Source organism: Crassostrea angulata, chromosome 5 (assembly GCF_025612915.1).
Source record: "Crassostrea angulata isolate pt1a10 chromosome 5, ASM2561291v2, whole genome shotgun sequence".
NCBI classification, from domain to species: domain Eukaryota; kingdom Metazoa; phylum Mollusca; class Bivalvia; order Ostreida; family Ostreidae; genus Magallana; species Magallana angulata.
In genome coordinates, this window is record NC_069115.1 from 18214190 (window position 1) to 18234895 (window position 20706).

The following is a 20706-nucleotide window of genomic DNA, read 5'->3' on the forward strand; positions in this document are numbered from 1 at the left end:
TCGAAGCACCTTTATTGTGCTTGATCATGCTATCTGCTAGCCAGAGGGGAATATGGTGCAATTGATCGTCGTATGGAAGTTATCAAGGTTTCCTCCGATATCTTATCTATTCTCTGAACGTATTGTGTTTATACATGTATGTAAAACAGACATGACTGCAAACTGGATTCCAATATTAGGTAATGTTATATCAACACTGATATTTATCAAGTAGAAATGAAGTGTAAGCATCAGTTACGTTTGCTTGCGCAGCCATGTATTATATATTTATATTTTGTTAGTTATTTTGTATTGTTTAAGGTCAAAAGTCAAGGCGTATTAATGTACATGCTTATTTTTATAGGAAATGAACTTCTTCTCCTTTGTGATTGTTAGAAAATACATGAAAAATCTTACATTTATTTTATTGGTAGAAATACTATGTGGCGCAAGTGAGATAATTTTTTTAGTATGACTTACCAAATTTCTTAGATTTGAAATCTTAAAAAGCGAGATAACTAAAATACTATACAAACTGCTATGGGTGTAAAGTAAACAAGTTTGTAAATAAGATATGGTAGTACCAATATAAGGAAAAACAAGATGCTGAATACAGTGGTATTAATTTCTATTAAATTCAATTAATTCAATCCATTCTAAAAATCTTTTTTTTTTCTAACTTTAGTCTATCTCAACTAATAAACATGTGGTACGTACAATGTACCTATTTCTCAAATTTAGAGATGCAGGTTTAAAAGGCACATACACATGTAAATAGTTGCACACGCCATGGTATGTAAAGGAAGGCGACAATTAAATGAAAAAGGAATAACATTTTCTTTGGTAACTTCTTGCTGTTTGTGGTTTGCTTTGAAGACGGTAAACTGTTTTATAAAGCTAAGTTTGTTTTTTTTCTATTTAATTCATGAACAATGTAAAAGACACTTGTGAACTTTTGTAGTAATTATATGGAACCGGAAACTATACAGTTATAGCATTCACTGCATAGAAGTAACTGTTAATTTTTTATCATTTAAAGTTTAACATAACCTTAACTACGGAGTACAGCAATAAATTAATAATAAACTTGAAGCTTGTGGATATAAATGGACAATGTGATTATTCCAAAACCATGCTGCACATTTATAATCTTTTTTTTCTACTTTTTAATGTTTTTATTTTCTTGGAGATTTTAAAATATAGGAAAATGCGCTCTTTTGTTGTTATTTCATGATATTTGCATACTTTTAAAAATAATTTTGTGTGTATGAATTTAAATCAATAAAATCAGTTTGATCTACTTTATCATGAGGATAGTTCATTGAAAAGAGAAAATATATTTATGAGTTATTCCTTTTGATACATTTTTGTAATATTTGCAGTTCTATATGTCTCCCAACATATATTAGCTTGTGATGACGTCAGCACATCCGCCTGTCAGAAGTTTGCCGCACAAAACCCAGCGATGTGTCACGATGGGAGTTGTTACGCTACCCTGTGTCCAAGAACCTGTCACAAATGTGGTAAGAAAATAAGAAAAGTAAAATAACAAAGAATATACATATATAGATTTTTGTTGTCAACATCCTGTCAGAGAGTTGTTATGATTTTTTCCTTAAATTTCACTTTATACGAAATGTGGTTGTACGAGGGTAGTCCGAAAATAGCGTCGACAGGTGACGTTGTTTAGTTAATCGGAGACATAAGTGGATAAAACTTGCAATTGTACCACAAAGGGTTTAATGTAATTTAGATTCAAATTATGTTTTGAAATCAAATGTTGTTTTAATTATCGATTAGTGAAATGAGAGCATGATAGATCATAAATTCGATCGACATGCAGCGCAATGCAAAAACGAAAAGTTAAAAACAACATAATGAAATTAACATTTTTCAAGGAAATTCGAATGAAAGAAATCATATTTAAATTCGTTTAAATTTGTAAGTAATTTTATTTTTAACAAAAAAATGTTTGGACTATAACTAAACTTGAAGAGATTTTACAGCGCGTTTTGTGACAAGTCGAAGTGTTCACTCGTAACCAAATGACGACGTCAGCGTTTAAGGTGGCACAGCGATAATTGTTGAAATTTCAGATTTCAAACACGTGTGCAATGATTTTTAATCTGGTTACACATGTTTAATGAAAAGTATGTATAGATAATAGTCATATAACATAAATGGTAAATGAAAATGGGTGATGAGTACCGAGAGACACTCTGAAGTCGCTTACGCCCGATTTTTTGATTGTTCCGAGTATCTCAGATCACGTGATCAAAGGGTATAAATACGAGATGCCGTGAGTCAGCAGTCAGTCGCAGTGTAGACGCTGAAGTGAATACTTCAAGGTAAGCTTATTGTTCGTAAGTCAATATTGCTCAGCGATTTGCAGAACAATAATACTGGCGTATAGAAGCAACTTGTCTTCGTGAGCGTTGCTTAGATTCAGCGAGTTGACATTTGTTATCAGTTACGAGGGTGCTTCGTGGGGTTGCTTTGAAGTGACCGACAGAAGCGACGGGTTGTTTGAAGCGACCGATATAAGCGACGGGTCGCTTGAAGTGACTGATAGAAGCGACGGGGTGTGTCGGAGCGACGCATAGAGTGCGGCTAGGGCCCATACATTCAAATATTTATAATTAAGTGAGTTTTGAATCAATAAAAGCTAGGCAAGCGATAAGGAAAATTATTATATATCTTAAACAATTATCATAAAAATCAAACACCTCAGCAAGGTATCTGAGGGGACCCATTATAATTATTAGCGTGTTTAGGCAGACACGTTACAAAATTTGGCGCCCACGTTGGGACCACGTTTGATTGTATGATTTTTGTCCATTAAAGATTTTAAATAATCATCTCGTGTTTTTATTGCAAAAATGGCATTGGAAAATATTACCGAGGAAATAGAGAGAATTGAAGCGGAGCTTGAGGAGCTTAACAGGACGACGTTTGAACACTCGATGAAACTTAGAGAGGATATAAAACAGCAGACCTCGACTCCAGCACATCAAACTGTTCGGAAAAGCGACTCTGGAATTATGTCTGAAGGTCCAACAGAAATCAGATTCAAAAGAAGAGAATATAACCATATGTATGACCCTGAATATCCAGAGGATCTCGATTTAACGGCATCGCCGAGGTTTCGTGAGAAGAATCGAATAGAAGTAAGGGAAAATGAACCGCGAATTACTGTCAGGCGACAACGACCGCTTGAAGCGCCCACAGAAAAAGACGAGGGAGGATATAAAAACCCCGATACTTCTTTTAAGAAGCCATCCAACTATATAAAGCCAGCGACATTTGATGGCAGCGCTTCGTGGCTAGATTACAAATCGCATTTTGAAGCGTGTGCAGCCTTGAATGGGTGGACAGACAGGGAAAAGGGTCTCTACTTAGCAGTGTCCTTAAGAGGAAACGCCCAGGGAGTGTTAGGCAACCTTGCTGGCGAATTAGGTAGAAACTACAATGAACTTGTAAGGGCTTTAGAGGATCGCTTTTCACCTTCAAATCAAACAGAGCTTTATAGAGTTCAATTGAGAGAGCGTAGACAGAAAGCAACAAAGACGCTCCCAGAATTGGGCCAGGCAATAAGGAGATTGGCACATTCAGCTTATCCAACGGCACCGAATGACGTGAGGGAAACGCTTGCAAAGGAACAATTCATTGATGCTTTGGTGGATGCGGATATGCGCCTAAGAATCAAACAGGCCAGACCACAGAGTCTAAACGATGCAATAAGGCTTGCAGTAGAGTTAGAGGCTTTCATAAAGTCAGATTTCAGAAGAATAGAACAGAAGACACACTTGCGTATGGCTAATGGTGACTCCTCCAGAAATGATGATGCCGACAACACCGATGAATTGACGAAGTGTCTAAAAGGCTTACAAAGCTCTTTGAATGAGCTTAAGTCAGAAATACGAGAGATGAGAAAGCCTGATGATTCAAGGCGACCAGCTCAAAATGGCAGTTACCAAAGACACTTACCGAAAACAGTAAAGTGTTATAATTGCCATGAAGAAGGACACATAAGCAGACAATGTCCATCAAAGCAAAAGAATAGAAAACGTCCAGTAGAAAGCAACTATGGTCCTAAAGCGCCACGTCCTGCATCAGTTAGTGCAGCAAAAACTAGACCAGAGGAAGAAGTTAAGCAACCTTCAGTGGCATTTAATAGACCGAGTTAGGCCGGAATGTATGCCGTTGTCTGCATAGGCGGAACTGAGATAAAAATGTTGGTAGATACAGGAGCAACTGTTACTTTGCTTTCGGAGAGAGCTTATAACAAAGTTCAACAATCAAATGGCACCTCTGCTATAGACAAAGTAAAGCAAGAGATTATGACCGCTGAAGGCAGATCTTTGAAGGTGTTAGGAAAGATCGTGGCCAATATTCAATTGGGTGATAGGGAATATCTTTCACAAATAGTAATATCAGACATTACTGTGGATGGAATCATTGGCTTAGATTTCATGACTGAACATAAATGTTCGTTAGATATACCTAACAAGGTATTAAGCATCGGCGGAGAGAAACACTCGTTGTTGCTCGAAGGTACGCTAGGATGTTACAGAGTTGTTGCTTCAGAATCGTTCGTTGTTCCAGCTAGAAGTGAAATCATCACAACTTGTGATGTGTGCGTGCCAGACGGGGTAAACTTTCGCAGTGGTTTGGGGATCGTAGAGCCAAGGGACTGTTTGATTACGACAAATAGAAGTCTGGTGGGGAGGACTTTAGTAAACAATGAAACTAGAGTACCTGTTCGGTTTATGAATCTTTCACAAGATCCTCAAACTATTTATAAAGGGACTAACATTGGACAACTTTGTCCAGTCGAAAAAGTGTTAGAGACTACAAAAGCGACCGACCACCAAACGAATTGGTCGAGGGAACTTGAAACTCTGAGTGAAGTCACGAAATACAGGTTGAATCAAGAGCAAAGAAAGGCAGTTGATAAGCTTCTTGAGAACTATGCCTTTTTGTTTGCTAGTTCAGATAACGATCTCGGGAGAACAAACGTAGTCAAACATAGAATTGACACTGGAGATGCCCGTCCTATAAAGCAACCACCAAGGCGACTGCCAGTCCACATGAGGGAAGAGGCAGATAAATTAGTAGACGATATGCTACGGCGAAATGTCATAGAGCCGTCTTCGAGTCCCTGGGCCTCTGGGGTTGTTCTTGTCAAGAAGAAAGATGGTTCTACACGCTTCTGTGTAGATTATCGGCGTTTGAATTCGGCAACGTTAAAAGATGCGTACCCTTTGCCGCGCATTGATGACATGCTCGATAGCCTGAGCGGTGCGTCGTGGTTTTCAACGCTCGATTTGTGCATGGGCTACTGGCAAGTAGAAATGGAACCTGAGGATAAGCCGAAAACAGCATTCGCGACAAGAAAAGGTCTATTTCAATTTCGGGTAATGCCGTTTGGTCTGTGCAATGCTGGAGCTACATTCGAGAGGCTTATGGAAACCGTACTTGCCGGGTTGAACTGGGAAATTTGTTTGATTTACTTAGATGATATTATTGTCATCAGTAAAACATTCGAAGAAATGGTAGAGAATCTTTCAAAAGTGTTTGGTCGTTTGGCTGGCGCTGGACTAAAATTGAAAGCGAAGAAGTGTTCCTTGTTCTGTAGGTCTGTAGAATACCTTGGGCATGTCATATCCGACAAAGGAATAACTACAGACAGCAAGAAAATAGAGGTAATCAAAACAATGAAAGCACCAGCCAATGTCAGCGAACTTCGCTCATTTTTGGGCATATGCGGCTATTACAGGAAGTTTGTTAAAAACTTTGCCGGTATTGCAAAACCCTTACACAAATTGACAGAGAAGAACAACATTGATTCTTTTACATGGAGTACAGATTGTCAAACTGCCTTCGATCAATTGAAAACCGCCCTGATAAGCGCCCCAGTACTTGCACATCCCGACTTTCACAAGTCGTTTATATTGGATACCGACGCAAGTAATTTCGCAATGGGGGCTGTGTTATCACAGGTTCATGAAGGTAAAGAGAGGGTAATTGCTTATGCTAGCAAAGTTCTATCAAAGTCGGAAAGGCAATATTGCGTGACAAGGAAAGAACTTCTGGCTGTAGTGTACTTCACAAAGTATTTTAAGCATTACTTCTATGGGAGGAAATTCATTCTGCGGACAGATCATAGCTCATTAAGATGGTTGACTACTTTCAAGAATCCCGAGGGTCAATTAGCTCGGTGGCTTGAAGTGTTGTCTACCTTCGATATGGAAATACAACACAGACCAGGAAAGCAACATCTGAACGCAGACGCCTTAAGTCGTCTACCCTGTAGGCAATGCGGCTATGATATTGATGATGACAAAGAGCCGCATGTTCGAAGGGCAAAAGCAGATGGTAAAGATTTAGCTTTTGACGAACCTTACATAAAGACAATACAAGATAATGACAAAGAGCTTAAATTAGTCAAAGAATGGATGGGCAAGGAAAAGAAGCCAAAGTTTCGCGAGATCTCTAGTCAAAGCGTATTTTTACGCTCACTATGGTCACAGTTAGATATACTTACTATAGAGAACAATTTGGTTTGCAGACGAGTAAAAGACACGGACACAGGATTAGAGAATTTACAAGTTGTTGTACCTATGTCGGAAAGGAGGCGCATCTTGCTGGATTGTCATGACAAAAGAACAGCGGGTCACTTGGGGATAAATAAAACGATAGCTAGGATACGAAGTAAGTTTTATTGGCCCGGCCTGAACAAGGATGTTCGAAAATACGTGAACGGTTGCGAGGTTTGTGGGAAAAGAAAACCTTCGTTCGCTGGACAGAGAGCGCCGATGCAGATTGTGCAGAGTGGGTTTCCAATGGATAGGTTAGCAACGGACATAATGGGTGAATTGCCCGTGACAGATTCAGGGAATAAGTATATTCTCGTGGTATCCGATTATTTTACTCGTTGGACCGAATGCTTCGCGATGCCGAACATGGAGGCTAAAACAGTGGCCCAGATAATAGTGGAGGAGGTTATAGTAAGATTGGGGGTACCATACACTATCCATTCGGACCAAGGGCGTCAGTATGAAAGTGAACTGTTTAAGGAGGTATGCAACCTTTTGCAAGTAGAGAAAACTCATACTACACCTTACCATCCACAATCCGATGGTATGGTGGAACGGTTTAACAGAACACTGGAGGCCATGTTATGTTCATGTGTAAACCAAAACCACACCGATTGGGACAAGCAGCTACCATACCTCATGATGGCGTACAGATCGGCGGAACACGATACTACTGGGTTCAGTCCAAATTATCTTATGCTCGGTAGAGAAGCAACGACCCCGTTAGATCTCGTATACGAAATGAAAGTGCAACGAAAACCTATTCCACAAAATCGATGGGCGTGGTTGCTCCAAGAGAGACTGGAGCAAGCTCATCGCATCGTACGAGAAAACACAAAAGCAGAAATGTTGCGACAGAAGCGTTACCACGACAGAAAGTTAAAGTGGCAGATATTTTCCCCCGGAGATAAAGTTTACGTTTATTTTCCGCGAAGAAAATTAGGTACATCGCCGAAACTAACAAGCTTTTGGCAGGGCCCGTTTTCGGTCCTCGAAAAGTGCTCGGAATGCACGTACAAAGTTTCGTGTGGAAGCAAAGGTTCTCCTCAAGTGATACATGTTGATAGAATGAGGTTGGTTAAGTCTCAGATTTTGACTAATGAAGAGGAGGTCCCTAAGTTAGAGTCAAATTTCGATGAAAGAGAATCTGGTGATCAGATAGATGATGAAAATGATAACAAGTTGGGTTTGATTAATATTGAAGCTGAACAAGAGTTACCGCAAAGATCTGTTAGAAACAGACGCGCTCCTGCTTATTTGTCAGACTATGTGTTAGGTTTTGATTAATTTTGAATTGTTGTTTTATATGCCTGTGAGTTAAAAGTATTCATTTCTCGGACTAGTAAATATATTAAATTGGTTTTTGTATCCTTTTAGAATCAAACCCATGGCTAATACCAAGTTAACTAAAGCGAAGCAACAGGAAGGATGTCCTTTCTGTGACAAGCCAGTAAACGAGCCTTGGCAGGATCATGTTATCTTATGCTCAGGCCATAAACACAAATGTCTGACGTGTGGAGTTCGCTTTAAGAAGAACAGCTATCTTCTGAAACACATGAAGAGACACGCTCAACCAGCTACAGTAACGCCACCAGCGAAAAAACAGAAGTTAAGTCCCTCTCAGTCTTTAGAGAAAGCCCCAGAAAGGATCAAATCCACACTCACTACACCAGGTTTAGAAGAGGATGACAGCCCGAGTGAATGGGAAACGCAAGACCCTGGCAACCTAGAAGTAGTTCTATTGGGATCGTGTAGTGGGACAGATGAAGAGGAAGAGTCAATGGCAAAAGATGAAGACAATGATCTAGAAATCGGAAGAATAGTGAGGAAGAAAACTCAACCTGTCTTGTTCACTGGTCGCAGATCCGAAGAAACCAATCGAGATCAAAAAGTTCGTAACGAAAGTAGCAATCTGGAGCCATCTACAAGGGATGTAGCCGTGCAAACAGAACCAATTTTGTATGTACACTCCACGAAGAAAGTAACAACCAAGTGGGAGAATGGAGTGAAAGTAAAGGTGATTGAGAAGAAAAAGAGCCTGAATATGGTGTAGACACAGTGGGTTTGTTGTACGAAAATGGTAGATAACCATTTCTTGTTGTGGAAAACTTTTTGTTTAAATATATTGTTAAAGATAATCTACGATCATTGTAAATAAGAAAAATTGTATACACTGCTTGTTTGTTTTTATTCCTGGATTCAAGCGAGGACGCTTGAGACGGAGGCGTGGGTAATATAACATAAATGGTAAATGAAAATGGGTGATGAGTACCGAGAGACACTCTGAAGTCGCTTACGCCCGATTTTTTGATTGTTCCGAGTATCTCAGATCACGTGATCAAAGGGTATAAATACGAGATGCCGTGAGTCAGCAGTCAGTCGCAGTGTAGACGCTGAAGTGAATACTTCAAGGTAAGCTTATTGTTCGTAAGTCAATATTGCTCAGCGATTTGCAGAACAATAATACTGGCGTATAGAAGCAACTTGTCTTCGTGAGCGTTGCTTAGATTCAGCGAGTTGACATTTGTTATCAGTTACGAGGGTGCTTCGTGGGGTTGCTTTGAAGTGACCGACAGAAGCGACGGGTTGTTTGAAGCGACCGATATAAGCGACGGGTCGCTTGAAGTGACTGATAGAAGCGACGGGGTGTGTCGGAGCGACGCATAGAGTGCGGCTAGGGCCCATACATTCAAATATTTATAATTAAGTGAGTTTTGAATCAATAAAAGCTAGGCAAGCGATAAGGAAAATTATTATATATCTTAAACAATTATCATAAAAATCAAACACCTCAGCAAGGTATCTGAGGGGACCCATTATAATTATTAGCGTGTTTAGGCAGACACGTTACAGTCATTTTCTTTCAACAATGTGTGCAAGATAACTAGTTGTTCTAACTAAACAATTAATATTTAACTCATTTTCGCTTTTTAAAGAAATGTGTATGTTATTATACTATTGCTTAATAATTATAAATCTTAATTGACACACAAGTATAAACAGTTAACATACTGTTTAAAACATAAATGAAACAGGCCAAAAGATAGCTATATTTTCTTATATCAAAATTTGTGAAAATAATCCATGGATTTTTTTTTTGAGCGTCTTTGAAATGCTTCTCGTGTGGAACTGTGGCTAGACCTGAAATGTGCAACACAACAATAGAGTGTCCAAGCAAGGATTTTGTAAGCCACTCTTCTACACATGTTTTGTATTTAATATTTACGAGGGTTGTCCCAAAATAGCGTAGACAAGTGGCGTTCAGTTAATCGAAGACAAAGGAAAATGAAATTTGTGCCACAAAGGGTTCAAGAAAGTTGCATTCAAATAATGTTTTAAAATCGAATATTGTTTGCGATTAAATTCAAAACGTATACGTCTAATGAAATTGCAGTGAACAGATTATAAATTATGTGTCCTGTCTATATTATTTTGGGACAACCCTCGTACATACCGTTTCTCTCTCTATATCATAATCAAAGTGAATAATTATGATAACATGGATGACGCAAATCATATGCAATGTATAGTTTTATACCCACCCCCACAACACTATCAAAAAGGGTCACTTTTTTATATTAATTAACGTTCACTAACTTGCTGTTTCGTTTTTCACGTTTTAGGAATGTATTATAGCAAAATCCTTCACACATGACTTTAGAGAAGAATTTGCCCTTGGATGTGCTTTACGAAGTGTAAGTACATGTAATTCTCTTTCGTAAACTCCCAATATGTTATCCAGTTTTACTTTCACATCCAACTTGAATAACTTTGTCTTTCTACACTTTATATTATAGAATTACTTGTGAGAAATTTTCAAATTCAGGTTTGTGACAGTAACAACAGCGGAATGTCGTGTTGTTCCACAGACTTTTGCAACAACAACCAGTCAATAACAGCAAGAAAGCTTCCAATCAAAAGGGAAAATAATGACAAAGGTATATACTTATAAACATTACATCAACCTCATTACCACCCAAATTAGATATATATTTAGATAATAGATATATACATACTCGTATGTAGATGACATTAAGGCAGTAAATCTTTAACAATAAGAAAACTAATAATAATATTTTCGCTCATAATAGAAGAGAAAGCCACGTTGACCTTTTAAAAATGATTATTTTTATCCGAGAAATCGTCCATCGATACCTAAATTCCGCCAGGTATATATTTTTCTCTTTAATTTAAATTTTGATACTTGTAAATTATGTCTCTTGTTATTTTTACACTTTTTTATGTTTGGTATATCAATACGTTGCCCTTAATATGTTTTTCTATTACAGGTCATTATATTGCATATTATAAAGCCAAAGGCTTACACGATGAACTTCAAAAAGATAACAAGCCCCGAGAAAAAAGCTAACCGGGAAATCATCTAAATGTGTAGTTTTTCTTTAAATGTGTATGTTATCTTTAAAGTTCAGCGTGGTTTTTCTTTTCTAGATAACAGATCAAAAATGTTAAGGTGATCTCAAAGATTGGTTTACATTTTATATTTCCACAGATTAATTTAAAAATAAAATATTGATTTAAAGATAACTCCAAATTATCAAATAATCGTCCTACACACATTTAGGAGACGTATAATAAATGTAAACAAAGGGGTATAGCGACTGTTCGCATTATTTTACCTTTACCTGTGTTTGGACAGAAACTGTACCTAGCTGTCGAAACCAAGATACTCTGTTCTGATTTTATAAAAATTATGTAACAACTGATTTGTCATAAATTCGGAACACTCTGTGTAGAATACTAGTATTATTTGATATTCTGAACCGTGTTAAGTGTAAATAGAGTACATGAATAGTGTTAATGAAGAGATCTGTTTATATTGGGTGTTCTCATACACTTAAACTGAATTTTTAAAAAAATGATTTTTCTACAGTCTTACACCATAGCATAGCATAGCATTGAAATCTCATAATTTTATTTATTTAGGATCAACATTACATTAGATTGCCTGTACAGAAATTTCAAATTGTAATATTGTTTTTCTTGCAAAAAGTATTATCCCTACATTTATATGTTACATTTAATTTCAAACACCCTTAGTTAGCACGATTTAAATATATTACGATTTCAGGCAGAAAGATCACAATTTGTAGCGTTTTTCTTCTTGAGAAGAGGATCTGTTTTAACATTTCCCTCTATATATTAAAACAATTCTTTATTGTCTCCACTTAAAGTCTTGCGGGACACAATTTTTACAATTTAAAATATACCAAAGCATATGATGATTTGTGAGAATATTTTAAACATATTACCCACTGTATATATTTCTATATTATATTTGTAAACCCCTCCGTGGCCCCGGTATTTAGATTCTACTTTTTTTGAGGTTGTTTGCATAATAATTTCAAGGATTGTAGCGAGGTATTTCTTGAGAAGAATAAAATTTATGTAAAATTTTGAACCCCTTCATTGACCAGAGTTTTGGAATAAGGGTCATGATTTAACAACGTATAAATTTTTTTAATATTAACAAGCTTAAGTGTAAGGTTTGGCGATTTTAGAGCTGATATAATTGGGACGAATTGAATATTTTGGGACATACGCAAAATTTATAGATATGGCCAGAAATTAGTCCTGACTTTTACCCCATTTCATTTGTAACCAGTAACAAAGCACTGTTTTCTGGTGACAAAAGTAACATATATGACAAAACTTATTATTTTCTTTCTGCTGGATGGTTTAATTTCATCCAGTAACAATGGTTGGTTACAGCTATATTCTATTGGTGACAAAAGGTAACAGAGGTGACTATCCTTTTTCTATTTAACAGGGGGTCTTATTTTTGTGGTTACAATGGTTACAATGGGAACAGCTATAATCCATTGGTGACAAGAGGTAACAGAGGTGACGAGCCTTTTTCTGTTTAACAGGGGGTCTTATTTTATTTTATTTCAATGGTAACAGCTATATTCTCTTTGTGACATAGGGTAACAGTGGTGACAGTCATTTTCATGATTTACAGGGTTTTTTTTAAATTGGTTACATTTGTAACAATGGTTACTTAACCCTTATCCTAACCCTAACCTAACCCTTAACTAACCCTAACCCTAAACTAACCCTAATCATAACCCCTAACCCTAATCCTAACCCTAAACCTAAACCAAACCTAACTCTGTTTTGTAACCAATGTTACCAGTAACCACTGTAACCTGTCACAAGTACATCGACGTTTGAAAATCATTCATAATCAAACATTGTTACTGATGTAACCAATGTTACTGGTTACAAATAGAAAGGGGTAAAAGTCAGGACAAATTTCTGGTCCCAATGAAAATTTGACAATTTAGGTTCCCCTTTCTAAAGGATTATTTTTAATAAGTTTGGTTTGGTTGGGTCATTCTAGAGACAATGTCATCATACAGTTAAAATGTTTAAAGACAAAAAAAAATGACAGACAGACAGACTGACCGAGAGACAGAAGATGATCAGAAAAGCTTATTTGAAATATCAGTTTAGGTGAGCTAAAACTTACCATGATATACTTCCTTACTGTATTTACTTGTATAGTATATACAAAATTTACTCACGTTTACTCACGTCAATCGTTTATTACTTATATGTATCTATTTCAATAGTATTAAGATTAAATGACTGATCATCCTTTTTCTAACGTTTTGTTCAGCAGTGAGACAGACTGCTACCTCCTGTTCAGACATTCATGAAGACGGTTGTCGAGATCTTCTTTCCACCGATCCCAACATATGTGACACAACTTGTGCCAAAACACTTTGTCCTGTTACGTGTGGTGGCTGCAGTAAGTCACAAAGAAAATATTTTTGTACTAACAATCATGTATACAGAAAATGAAAGGATAGTATATACTATACAGATAGATAGATAGATAGATAGATAGATAGATAGATAGATAGATAGATAGATAGATAGATAGATAGATTCAAATTTGATTTTAAAAAAGATGAATGTTTATTTGCTTTATTGTCTTCCTAAAAGCATTTTTAACTTGACTCACTTTTCTGAGGTTCTAGACTTTTAATAATGTATCATATTCATGGTACGAAATCATGTGCATTTATCTAATCATCAGTGTTATTCACACTTACACAAAGCTAATTAATCAAATTTTATCCTATATAGTATTTCTTAAATATCAATCTTATTGATCATAGTAAATAGTACATACATATCATGCTTATGATATGTGTGTTGTTTTAAAATGACAGCTGGGTTATTCGATGTTCTCGAAAAGTAAAACATGTTGTGTGGTTTTTTCTTACAGAACAGTGCTATGACTGTGAATTTGTTTCTGATTCTAGTCATTGTACCTCCAAACGTGTTTGTCAACCAGGGGAGGTGTCTTATATATTCTCTCTCTCTCTCTCTCTCTCTCTCTCTCTCTCTCTCTCTCTCTCTCTCTCTCTCTCTCTCTCTCTCTTCCACAATATTATATCAATAGTATTCCAAAAATATAATTATAGGAAACACATGTTTTTACTTAATTTTCCTTATTTTGCAGTATTGTTACCGGATAGAAGCAGTCAGTGCGAACTTTGAGCACGGTTTTCGACTTGGATGCGCAACAGATATTGTATGATAATGTTTTCTTCTAATTTGAGGCCTCTGTGAATGTTTTTTGCACTTTAAATTGGCATATCCTTCACCTCGGAAATAGAAAAGTTTGGTTTCTTGACGATATATAAATCAAATAGCGATTGTGTTCAAAAATGAGTTGGGATCTACATGGACTTGATAAAGTGTACCAACTAAGCGTTCAATGATCACTTATGAGATAGATAGATAGATAGATAGATAGATAGATAGATAGATAGATAGATAGATAGATAGATAGATAGATAGATAAATACTATTAGATAGATAGATAGATAGATAAAAATAGATTGATAGATAATTGTCTTACTTTTATACATTCCGACATTGCAAACTCATGTATACCGAATGAATTCAAATCGTATAATCTTGCTATGTACGAGTTAAAAAGGCAATCTGTTTGATCAAAATCATATTACTTGTGCATAGTTATGCAGCAAATTAACATCGATGGCGTTGAACGTGTTTGGACGAAAGCGATCTGTAGCAGGTGATTGTTGCCATGGTAACCTATGTAACGACCATATCAAAACCGTGACAACCACAACAATGATGGCGACAACACAACCGACAACTAAAAGAACAACAACAAGAACAACATCTAAACATCATTCATGTAAGTATGCATAACATCACATAATACTTTATTACGTTTACTACAATGCAATGTTTTACGATGCGACCGTTGAAGCCAGCACGGCATGTGATCAAACAATGATTATAATAAATCAATAACTATAAAATTAACAACGCAAATGAATTTGATTAAAAATTAAAATAAAACATACCTATTTTTCAGTAAATTTTCATTATTTTTAGTTTATAAGATTTATTATAATTTGTTTTTTTATTTTTAAGAAGAACAATAGTTTAATTTTAGATATAGTGATGATGAATAATAAAGATTTTAATATAAATGTTCATTCCATTGTATCTCCTCTTTTAAAATGATTGTTACAATGCATCCCCTTTTTTGCGGTAGATATATTTTCTTAAACGTACAAGCACATATAAAAAAATGTTCATCTTAAAGACCCCTCACCCCCCCATGTTAAAAAAATAATTATTTTTTTCCCATTTATACATAGAAAATCGAACTTATCAGGGATTTGCCACCTCCACTTTAAAAAATTAATTATTTTTTTTTTAATAAGTATACGCTTTAAAATATTTGCTTACCGTATTAAAAGAACATGGAGTTGCCCCCCTCCCCCTTGGGATTTGGAGCATGTAATAAATGAAAGTGAAAATAAAGAAACCATTGAACTGCTAAAGAGCTGAAGGATTAGAATTTTCATGATTTTTTTTCTTTTTACTTGTAAAGATTTTTTGGATGAGGATGTCATCCACCCACAAACCCCCTTTTTCATAAAAGCGATGCTACGTGTACGTTCTATGAAATTACCGTAATTATAATGAATAAAAAAATGTGAGCATTCATCTAAATGAGTGCAAGTAACAACTGTTTCTTGTATCTGAAGAAATGTCCTCATTCTTTAGCTTTGAAAGACTTTGAGAGGATTTTGGTAATTTCAGCAGATTTACAATAACTTCAGTGAGAGTAATTTCCCCTTATTGTGACGTCGAAGTTCACGTTAGTTAAGTGTCGTTTAACTTTAAAACTCCCCTTAGAAATGAAATGCGCGAAATACACTGTTTTATTTACTTACAAAGCATGATGTTCTTAAAATTACACATCTTACATGCTTCTCAAAAGTCTTACTTTGATTCTCGCGAAAACGTGAGATAGGAAACCATTGGTACTATGAATTGTGGTTCAAAATTTACTGACGCCGAAAAAATCTATCTGATCACTGTGTAACCTTTGTTACGTCACTTGATTACTTTTGTTTGAGAGTGTACAAGTAGCGTAGTGGACAATGCACTCGCTTTTCACCGCTGCTACCCGAGTTCGATCCCCGTGATCGACAGTGGTTGTATGTGATAGGGTATGGCGGTCGCCCGCTTGGTCACGTGTGTTCTCTCCGGGTACTCCAGCTTCTTTCCACACCAATGACTCCCTCGCACTAATATCCTTGCCAACGAGAGATATTAATATAAGTTGTAGAACTTGTTTATCAATCGTTGTAAAATAACGTTCAGTTTTTCAATGTACTGAGGTGAACTTTAGAGGTAACATTGACTGTAACGTTATGTCGTATGCATCGTTTTTGTTTTTATATTGTCTTGCTGATTCTCGTGAAAGTGTGAAGTGATAAAAGTTGATTACAGGGAACTACTGGGACAATTAAAACAATGCATTACCGGTCCAATTTACTGACGCCAAAAAAATCCTTTGAATAAATGTGCAACTAGTCCGAATTTTCTATTCACACACGCCTTGCCGGTAGAGCTCGCTTCGCCCCGGCGCTATTAATAAATAAGCTTTATTTTTGTGTTTGTTTTGCAACAAAACTTCTTTATTACAGATTAGTATGATTCCATTTTATATATCTATATTAAGCTATGCGGATTTTGAATTAAAGTAAAGATAAAATGTGTTGGCAGATGTTTAATTTTTATCTTTGCAAATATGGTATTTTTTTTATAACTAAATGAAAAAAACTACTGCAATCTATATCTAATGAATAGTGTTATAATTAATTGACACGAAGGTCTCTTGTTTCTACTTTCAATGTTTCATTTTGTTTTGGTAGCATAAAAACCTCGAGGTCACTTCAACCATATTGTGTTAAAAAAACAATTCAAACGAAATAAACATCAAGAGTAAAATCTGCTACTGTGATAATGGTAGTGTAGGCTATAAGTTGTGAAAATCAAGACCCCCAGGGGTAGGGTCGAACCACAATGGGGTTTAGAATTTTAACATAGATGTATTTTAAAATCTTTTTCTCATGAACCATTTGGCTAGGAAAATCAAAACTAGTGTGGTAGCATCCTTAAGTAGTGTAGATTCAAAGTTGTAAAAATCATTACTCCCGAGGGTAGGGCGGGGCCACAATAATTTGGTTAAGTTTTTTACATAGGGATATATATATAGAGTAAATGGTTAAAAATCTTCTTCTCAGAAACTAATCAGCCAGGAAAGCTGACAATTGTGTTGAAGCATCCTCAGGTAGTGTAGATTCAAAGTTGGGAAAATCATGACCCCGAGGGGAGGGTGGGGCCAAAAATGGGGGGGGGGGTCGAAGTTTAGGCTATAAAAGCCTCTTCAGATAGTTAACACTCAAAATTAGGAAAATAATGACCCTTAGGGGTGTGATGGGGCCACAATTGGGGTGGAATTTTTATATTGGAATACATAAAGTAAATCTTTAAAAATCTTTTTCTCAAGAACCATTTGGCCAGGAAAGCTGTACCTTGTGTGGAAGCATTTTCAAGTAGTCACAATTTAAGTTTATTCAAATCATGATCCCCGAGTGTAGGATAGGGTCACAACGGAGGGGGGGGGGGTTCATAGAAATGTATAAATATCTTTAAATCTTTTTTTCTAAAAACAAATTGCCTAGAAAAGCAGTTACTTGGTGAAAGCAATTTCAGAAAGTGTAAATTCAAATTTGTTTAATTAAAATCTTGAGGAGCATGTATGGGCCACATTGGGGATCCACTTGTGCAAAGGAAAAACATTCTAATTATTCACAAAAACTGAAATGTGTTTGTATGTGCTTTTACTTATAAGCAAGCATTTTATCATATTGCTAATTCTTAAAAATTGTTTAAACTTTGGCCTTAGGACAATAATTGGGCCTAACAAGGGGTTCAGAGTTTGATGTAAGTTCATATCGTGTCTATAAACAATTGTTTATGATCTTTTTGAGAACTGCAATGCTGAATGTGATATGACTATAAAATCATCTTGTTAGAAAAGTGATTTGATTATAAATATAAGAATAGCCAGGGGGAACCGGATTTTTTGTACAGTATCTACATGTATTATACCACATTGTCCAGATATTTTGTATTATGACACCATGAAGCTGATTTTATCATGCCTGTTGCTGCTCAGGTGAGCAATGTGACCCATGGGCCTCTTGTGAGTTATATGAGAGTGTGATACATTTTTATGTTTCAGCATGCCCGTGCGCAGGAACTGATCATTTTCAAGTCAACAATGAGTGTTTCTTCGTCTCCAGTTCACACGGGACAAGGCAACAAGGAAAAGTATAGAAAGATTAATTTTCTTTATTATAAGAAAGTCTGTGAATAACAAAGACGAAATGCAAAGAAAATTCAAAACCGATTGGGAGTTAAATTTTGAATTTGATTTTATTTTTTTCCTATCACAACGAAACTTTTACGTCACTTCCAGGAAAGTAATGCCCAAGATACAAGAATCTAAAAATATAAACATGACTTAGTTCTTATAAATGCAGAACTATTGTGCAACCATTGGTCTCAGACTTAACATAGTTAAGATATGTGTGATGTCATAATGATGTGTAAAACAGGCACCGATCGAGTTTTAAAAATAATTAAAAACCCTATTGGAAACTCTAGACATTAAATTTCATTTGTAATATGGCAGAACCTTTTATATCATATATTCGTTTAAATTCTTTAATTCAGGATTACTGTATAAGTCATTGCGGGCAACTAGCCGCCTTTACAGACGAATCCCAATTGGATACTGTCCGACACCGCATCTACTCATCAAGTAATCAATTTATAAAACAGTTCCATTATTAACTGGAATTCATATATTAAAAAACTACAGGTAATCATCGATGAAACTTTCCGTTGGACAATATATATTTTTTTCAATATTAGGTCATTTCCATAATCATCATTTCGACCACATGTTTGTGGACGCTGTGAAACATCACAAAAGTCACACACACCCTACATACATCTGGGAGTCCACTGGAAGGCCAGTCCCGACTATTTTCCTGCGTCATCGAAACAATACCGCAACGTACAATGACATGTGTGCCGTCACATCCGGTGTGCACTCGACTCACATTCAGTCTGAGAGTTGCTCTGCTAATCGTTATGCTCTTTGTCAGCTTAGGATGCATTAAACAACGTTTGATATGTCCTTTTTCCGCTGTTTTGTCGGAATGTGCTGTGGGCTAATGCTCGGTAAATTTCAACATAAAGAAATTATTCAAAAATAACCTTTACATAAAACAAAAATTATTTTAAAAATTAATGTCTGTTTTTGAAGTCCTGTTCCGGTACACGTAGTTTTGAAGTATACTCACGCTCGCACATGGTTTTGAAGTACGTTCATGTACAGGTATATTCGGCAACAGCCGAAACTAAGTTGATTCAGTTGAATTGCGCTGCCCGGGTTTAACAAGGTTGCATTGTACGCAGATGCTGTTTTTTGGATATGTGAATTAACCAATGTCTGGTTCACGCTGATTGAAAACAGCAAATACAAGAAAAAGACTCTGGGGAACATATTAAGAAAACATACTACCATCTAAAAGCAGCTAACACACAGTTGCTGTTTAATGTGAGCTTTCTCTTTTCATAAACTATAATGCTTTAAATTGTGAAATTACTATGCAAACATCTTAAGATAGTATAGATTCTAACTAAAACCGTGACCCCAACATTCATACCGCTGTCTCAGTTCAAAATTCAAATTGTCATAAAGAAAATTGTATAAAAAGGATTTGTGAGATTATTATACAATCATTCTAAGAAAATTTTATAGCAGATTCAAAATTCATAAGGGTTCAACATACATGTAGAAGTATATAGGACACTCTTCTTTTCAAGAAACACAGTACCACCTTCTGTTACGGTATCTTATTATGTATTTGAATCCTCAAACATGGATATTCAACTTCTGATATCAGGATAACAATGAACTTATTTTATCTATACTACTATATCAAAAAAAGACTCAATTCTAAAATCAATTTTTTAGTGAAATACCGAGACATCGGAAGACTACTGTCTTTTGTTTTATATATTTTAAACATCATTGGTATTTGAAGATTCTCAATTTGCATTTATTTTTTCTCAATCAACCCTCACTTATTAATAATCAACGAAAATTACTTTTAAAAATCCGGTAAACATCTGGATTGTTTGGATTTTACAATCTTGCGCATGCGCATTACATTCACGCTAAATCGCGGGAGGCTTTAGTTTCCACAATATCATATTTGCATGAATAAAATCAGAAACGATAATTCAAATACGCGTTGATTTTCATTAGAAAGGACTATATATGATATGGACCTAAAATGGCCACCTAAAATGAACATCATCATCTTACTGTAATTCTTTGTTTTCTTTGTACAAATATATATGTGTTGTTTTTACATAATGTTCATTTTGATTCAACTGCCCACAATTTAGAAATATGACATCGTAAAGACAACCTTTTTCCCGCCATGTTTGCATTTTTAGCATAAAACAGCTTGTTTTCAAGCAGTTTTTCTTTCAGAAAACATAGAGCGCATGCTTGAACAAACAAAATATTTTAATCAGTGATGTATCTAGCCAAGACTAATAAGTGACAAAAAAATCTCCTCGTTCAAGCATGCGCTCTATATTTCCCATTCAGAAAAAGATTAGAAAATTTTCAATTTCTGACTAATTTCGTTTGAATTATTGAAAAAGTTTC

At 35.8% G+C, this 20706-nt stretch overlaps 2 protein-coding genes across 2 annotated transcripts; both read left to right on the forward strand.

Annotated features, from left to right (window-relative positions):
* The first annotated feature begins 52 nt into the window (after positions 1–52).
* Positions 53–19163, forward strand: LOC128186375 (uncharacterized). Its single transcript, XM_052856178.1, has 12 exons — positions 53–179; positions 1362–1502; positions 9681–9763; positions 10202–10273; positions 10405–10516; positions 13219–13350; positions 13834–13907; positions 14071–14142; positions 14592–14778; positions 18196–18284; positions 18690–18777; positions 18891–19163. Exons 1-12 carry the CDS (start codon positions 53–55, stop codon positions 19139–19141), a joined length of 1428 nt encoding a protein of 475 aa, XP_052712138.1. The 3' UTR covers positions 19142–19163.
* On the forward strand, positions 7363–8891 carry LOC128186376 (uncharacterized). The gene has a single exon (XM_052856179.1). The coding sequence runs from the start codon at positions 7966–7968 to the stop codon at positions 8629–8631; it is 666 nt and encodes a 221-aa protein (XP_052712139.1). The 5' UTR covers positions 7363–7965; the 3' UTR covers positions 8632–8891.
* Positions 19164–20706: the final 1543 nt, after the last annotated feature.

Bases quoted from the DNA above. Each gene is read 5' to 3' on its own strand.
- LOC128186375 (XM_052856178.1), top strand. From the start codon at position 53: ATGGTGCAATTGATCGTCGTATGGAAGTTATCAAGGTTTCCTCCGATA. The intron at 10,517-13,218 runs GTATATACTTAT...CGTTTTGTTCAG, and splicing joins AAGGGAAAATAATGACAAAG to CAGTGAGACAGACTGCTACC. The intron at 18,778-18,890 runs GTAATCAATTTA...TTTCAATATTAG, and splicing joins ACACCGCATCTACTCATCAA to GTCATTTCCATAATCATCAT.
- LOC128186376 (XM_052856179.1), top strand. From the start codon at position 7,966: ATGGCTAATACCAAGTTAACTAAAGCGAAGCAACAGGAAGGATGTCCT.